This window comes from Cebus imitator, unplaced genomic scaffold (genome assembly GCF_001604975.1).
Source record: "Cebus imitator isolate Cc_AM_T3 unplaced genomic scaffold, Cebus_imitator-1.0 Scaffold0, whole genome shotgun sequence".
Taxonomy (NCBI): domain Eukaryota; kingdom Metazoa; phylum Chordata; class Mammalia; order Primates; family Cebidae; genus Cebus; species Cebus imitator.
This window is the reverse complement of record NW_016107315.1, coordinates 8,624,914-8,631,475: the sequence shown is the minus strand read 5'-3', so window position 1 is coordinate 8,631,475 and position 6,562 is coordinate 8,624,914. Positions and strand designations below refer to the sequence as shown.

Here is a 6,562-nt window from a genome sequence, read left to right as displayed (position 1 = left end):
TAGCCAGGATGGTCTCGATCTCCTGACCCCCTGATCTACCCACCTCAGCTTCCCAGAGCACTGGGATCACAGGTGTAACACCACACCCAGCCCGGTTAACTTCATTCTTTTGCACATGGTCATGTTACTTTTTAACTCATTTTCCCACATTATCTTAAAAATCAGCCTGCTTCTGCCTCATTACTTTCTGGTTTTCACTTAATATGCTATCAGAAAGCATTTCTGTGTTTTTATGCAGGCTTCACAGTTGTTTTTTAATCCATACATAATATTCTGTCAATTCAATGTACCTTAATATCCTAAGTCTTTCCTGTCATGTTGCACATTGGGCTTTTTTCATGTTTGGGGCTGTCATGGAGATAACTACTGTGGCCTTTTATGACCACGTGGCTCTTCGCTTCATAGAATTCTCCTTAGGAGATATTTCCAAGTGTGGGGTTTTTTTTTGGTCAAAGGTTAGAAACATTCTTCTATTTCTGGTTACATGGTTTCTGAAAGGGCTATGTCAATTTATAATGCCATACCAATGATGTACGCATTTCACCATGACTTCACAAACATTAATGTCACCTTGCTAAAACTTTTAAAAGTTTTGCTGACTTATCACTCTAATTTTCATCTCTTTTTAAAAACTAATTTGGTTTTTAAAGTCCAAGCGATATACATATATTATATGAAAAGTCAAAGAGTACTAACAAGAACAATGAAAGCAGCCTCCTTATCCAAACACTTTTATTTTAGGAATGTATTACTTAGGATACAAGTTTGGTGGCTATGATAGAAGCTTAGATAAACAGGTGTTTATTCTACCCACATGAAACTCTTGAGCATGTGTGATAAGTCTGCTTTGTGAGGTGGTTAGGGCAGTGCTCCTCTGTCTTGTCTTCCTGCTCTGCCCTTCTAGAGTCTTGCCCTTCTCCGTGTTTGTAGGTTGCTCTCCACTTGATCTGCGTTCCAGTGAAGTAAGAAGTGGGGAAGGGTGGGGAGAAGGATATGCTCCTTCCCTTTGAGGCTGTGACCTAGCAGTTGCTTCTGTACATTCTCCATGGCCACACCTAGCTGCAAAGGAGACTGAACAGTGCTTCCATTAGTTAAACATAATAGCCATGTGTCCAACTCAGCATTCTATTGCTGAGTCAGAAGAGGAGGCAGGTACAGGGGTCAACTGGTAGTCTGTGCCATGCACTGTTTCTGTGGCATAGACCTCCCTGTCTGTATGTCTAACCCTATGCCATATATGCCTATACTGCTATCTTTCAATTGACCAGTTTTAGATATTACCTAGTGACTTTTATTCTGCCAGCCCTCACCTCCCAGCCTCCTGATAACATCATGTTATAATTGCAAAATTTGCAAATATACATTTCTTCTTTGAGAGAAGATAGTGTGGAGGCCGGGAGTGGTGGCTCATGCCTGTAATCCCAGCACTTTGGGAGGCTGAGACTGGTGGATCACCTGAGGTCAGGAGTTCGAGATCATCCTGGCCAAAATGGTGAAACCCTGTCTCTACTAAAAATACAAAAATTAGCCAGGTTTGGTGGCATGTGCCTGTAATCCCAGCGACTTGGGCGGCTGAGGAGCTAGAATTGCTTAAACCCGGGAGGTGGAGGTTGTGGTGAGCTGAGATTACACCACTGTATTCCAGCCTGGGTGACAGAGTGGGACCCTACCTCAAAAAAAAAAAAAAAAAAAAAAAAAAGTAAAGAAAAGATAGTGTGGAATCAAAAATATGGGTTTCCACTTTGAGAAGTGAGACTACACTCAGCCAGCTCAGGTAACAGGTGTCTCCCAGCTAATATATCTGTTCCATGGGTGCTGGCTGGGGACCCATTGGGGTTGCATTTCCCTACCATATCTCATTCTGTGCTTCCCAACACCAAGGTGATAAAAGAGAAGAGCTAGCTTAGATGCCTACAGAGTCAGTTATTACTCTTTGAAATATAGACCCTGGCCAGGCACAGTGGTTCTCACCTGTAATTCCAGCACTTTGGGAGGCTGAAGTGGTAGGATTGTGTGAGCCCAGTAGTTCAAGACCAGCCTGGGCAACATAGGGAGACCCTGGCTCTACAAAAAATAGAGACTATTAGCTGGGTTTGGTGGTGCACACCTACAGTTCCAACTACTTGGGAGAATCAGGGTGAGACCCTATTTCTAAATAAATAAATATTTTAAGAAATAATCTTAAGAAATAAATATAGACCCTAATTCTTAGACTTACTTTAATTTGGGGGCTTGTAAAATAGATAATTACATGAAGTCTTAAAACATGGCAAGTATTATAAATAGTAAGAATTCATAATTGTTAATTGCTTATATTGTAAATTAACTCAAGTGAACTCACTGATTGTCTACCATCTCTCATCTCTTCTTCCGTTAGGACTTTACTTGGGTTGTTATTCCAGCTCTCTGCATATTCACGTATATGCACATATGGCTTGTCTCCTCATTGCAGTAGCTGTAATAAACTTCATTTAAGATGATACAGTGTTAGCTGGGTACAGTGACGCCTGCCTGTAATCCCAGTACTTTGGGAGTCTGAAGTAGGAGGATCACTTGAGGCCAGGAATCAGAGACCAGCCTCGGCAACATAGCAAGACCCCCGGTCTCTGCAAAAAAAATAAATTTATATAAATAAACATTTAAAATGACATGTTATTTTAAATAACATAATACAATGTTAGAACGATACAATGTAATACAATGTTAGAATAAATCCTTAATGTTTTATTAGGGCCACATAAATATGTTCACAACTGAGCCAAATACATTTTCCTTTTTATGTAACTTTTTATTTTTCCTAATAAATTTTTAATTTATTAGTAAATTGTTTTTAATTTTCCTGATGTTCACAGTCTTTTTTTTTTTTTTTTTTTTTTTTTTTTTTTTTTTTTTTCCCATTTACTTTGTATTCTTTGAAAATCTGGCTAAGTCTTCCTATACACCCCCCATATTTCTTTGAAACTCCTCTCAGTGCTATTTTCTGCACATTCCAACCTGCCAGATAATCTATCAATTTCCTGATTTTCCCAAAGATGCTTCCTGGGGCCCAGTGTACTGCTCAGATCTGACCTGGTCATTCTCCGGGCCTCTGCTGCAAACTGGCCTCCTAGAACTTCCCTCTGTCTTTGCTCTGGGAGTGTCCTCATACTTTTTCCTTGTTCCGTCCCTTGTTTCCTGGATCCTTTGTCTGTCCCCTTCTTGATTTACCCCTTCATTTTACTGGAACACATTCTCCAGTATCTCTTAGGGAAAGGGTAAGTGGGTAAGAACTCTTTTGCCTTAGGATGTCTGGAAATCTCATTTCTCCTTTCTGCTCATTTTCTACGCCCTCCCCACTTCCATCTTTAAGTGTTATGGTGGTTTGGAATTTCTGATGTCCCTGGTTTCACTACAGTTAGACTTTGTGTTTCTTATCTTCTGTATATTTGAGGTATTTTTCAAAGGGAAAAGATGGTGATGGGAATGTCTTTACTCCACCATCTGGAAAGCAAAAATGCTTTTTCACTTTTCATGAGCATGGAAGAACATTTTCTCGTGTGCATATTTAATCTTTCAATTTTTCACTGGTGTGAATTATCTATTAATACCCTACAAAGGACAACTTCTTTAACAATTAGCACAAAGCACAGAAATTCTGGCGCTTACTTTTCTCACTTGTTTCCTCTGAGATTCAGATGGTGTTGGTGTCTCAGTTGAGTGGCATCCACAGTAATTTGCTCTCATTTTCAGATTGCCTCACGCCGGTGATAGCTGTGAACATGCTCACCCAGCAGGAGGTCCCTGTCGTTATTTTGGCCAAAGCTGATGTTGAAGGCTCTCTGGATTCAAAAATAGGTGAGCAGCTATTAAATTGTAACTACAACAGTATATGTTGCAGATTTAAGATCAAAATACTCCCCTATTGCTGTCGTCTGGAAGAGCTGACTGCTGATTCCATGGTCTGATTTGTCTCTTTATAAAAATGAATACCTGGCTGGGTGCAGTGGCTCACACCTGTAATCCCAGCACTTTGGGAGGCCAAGATGGGTGGATCACCTGAGGTCAGCTTGGCCAACATGGTGAAACCCCATCTTTACTAAAAAATACAAAACAATAGCTGAGTGTGGTGGTGGGTGCATATAATCTCAGCTACTTGGGAGGCTGAGGCAGGAGAATCACTTGAACCTGAGAGGCAGAGGTTGCAGTGAGCTGAGATTGGCACCATTGCACTCCAGCCTGGGCAACACGAGCNAAAAAAAAAAAAAAAAAAAAAAGAATACCCCTTCATTTAATCATCCCTTGTTTCAGAACTAGATTTTGAAAACATACTAGGTATATTGCACTTTGCTAGTTGCTCCTGAGAATAATAAGAAATGTCTGACCTACAATTTCTTGCTAGTAGAGTTTGTTGATAAGATTTGTACCTATGGTACGAGGAACGATGCAACTCAGATGAAAATCCAATTTCAAGACTCAGAGAACCATCCCAGGTACACTACCAGCTTAAATTTAAAAAAAAGAAAGAAAAGAAAACTCATAGAACCAACAGCAACTGCTGGGACGGGGGTTCAAATGAAGCACAAATGATCGATGTGGGCTGGGTTTTTGGTGAAGGCTTTGTGGAGGAGGCGAACTTGAGCTATTCAAGAAAAGGATTGTGAAACAGCAGTAAAATTGAAGGCATATTTAGAACTGTAAATTGGATGTCCTTGGCAGCCTTACTCATTCGTGAGCGTTCTAAACTATCGTCATGTAACAGGAAGTCTGAGAATGAACAAAGAGAAGGGAACCTAAAGACGGCTCTGTCCAAAATCTGCCTCCTTTAGGATAGACCTGTGCATCTTTCATTACCAACATTCCTGCTGTAGATTCCAGCCAGCCTCTAGAGTCCCAAAACCTTGCCGAGAAAGTTATTTCCACTCTATTTCCTAGCACACAGAAACAGCATTTCTTCTTAAATTCACATTTTTTTCCTTTGTAATGCTCAGATCAGTTTTTGATGAAGTCGTTTGAAGAAACGTCAGAACAGAAAATTGATGTTATTCTTTTCTGACCATTTAAACCTAGAAAGTGTGTTGTTTAAAGATATAATTCAGCCTGTTACTTTTATGCATTTTACAATTAGTAGAATTTATTACTATAACCAGCCAGGATAAACAGAAAGGCAGTTTTTATTGATGTGGCTTTTGGGGGAGCTTTTTGTTTGTTTGTTTGATATTTTGAATCAAATTACTGACACAGTATTGAGAGTTTTGAAGGAAAAAAATCGGTTTTTTTTAGGTGCATGTGGAAAACTATTTCTGCTGTTGTCTTGATTTCCCATAGTTTCATAACTTTTTCCAAATTTTTGCTTTTTGCCCTCCAAGAAGAACAAAGGTAGAAATAAACAGCAGATAAAGTGGTATTTTTGCTTCCCACCTACACTGTTACAAATAGTTCACATTCAGCTGAGCGCCACATGACCACCACCATGGCCTGGGGCATTCTTTCTACAGCCAAATACATTTTGTGGTTACAGTGTCTTTTTTTAAACAGTACTCCTAGTTATTCCAAATTCTGTTTTAGAATGTAGTAAATGACTATTTTCCCTCCTTGACTATGAACACTTTTTGGTAATATTTGTTGCTTGCCATTTGTTCTCATCCTTCAAGTCCACTCAACATTTATTCATTGCCTTAGATGCATTTTGTCTGTAATCTCAGCTAGAACACTACAGAACTTTCCATTATGTCACAGAGCTTTACTCACATTTGGGGGCTTTAGAACATGTCTCCCAAACATTCAACCACTGTCTTAGGGCTTTGTTCCAAGATCTGACTTAAGCATCTTGTGCAATACCCTCAGCTTCATATGTATTTTCACACAATGTGTTGTATCCATGAGTGTGTCAGCGGCTTTGACAGATGACCCTATAGCAGGGGTTCTCAACCAGGGGAGCTTTTGTCACCAGGAGACATTTGGCAGTTTTGGAGACATTTTTGTTTGTCACATCTCAGGGAGTGCTAGTGGTACAGTTCAACATCCTGCAATGCACAAGACAACCCCCACAACAAAGTCCACGATGTCAGTAGCACCAAGGTTGACAAATCCTGCCCTTACAGAACCAAGAGCTGGGAAAAAGCCTGTTGTTATGAATAGCTGAAGCCAAAACAGCAGGCCCTGGCCCCTCTGGGTGAGTGATTTTCTAATGCCCAACTTCTCCTCAAGAGCATATGTGGGTTGAAAAATAAATATCTACTTAGAATGTACTATTGCCTTTGGGAACAAAACGTAGTTACCAACTTTTGACTTCCCGACTGAGTGGATTTTTCTAGGATGCTAGGGAATGCTAGAGGAGCGAGCCCTGCTTCTCGAGAGAAACCCACTGTCCTCTGCCACTAAGGGAATTCAAGGAAGAGGCTTCCCCAAATGCTTATGATTTTCAGTGACAAAAAAAGAACTAAAAAATGTATAAGGATTATAACTATTAAAAAAAAAATAGCCTGGATGCGGTGGCTCACAACTGTAATCCCAGCACTTTGGGAGGCTGAGGTGGGTAGATCACTTGAGGTCAGGAGTTTGAGATGAGCCTGGTCAACATGGC

General features: G+C 40.2%; 1 protein-coding gene across 1 annotated transcript in view; it reads left to right on the top strand.

The window, feature by feature from the left end:
• LARS2 (leucyl-tRNA synthetase 2, mitochondrial) overlaps positions 1 to 6,562 on the top strand; it is a 161,736-nt gene that overhangs the window by 91,618 nt on the left and 63,556 nt on the right. The window contains exon 10 of the mRNA XM_017521971.2: positions 3,730 to 3,834. Coding sequence (XP_017377460.1) covers positions 3,730 to 3,834 — 105 coding nt within the window. The remainder of the gene's footprint in view (positions 1 to 3,729; positions 3,835 to 6,562) is intronic.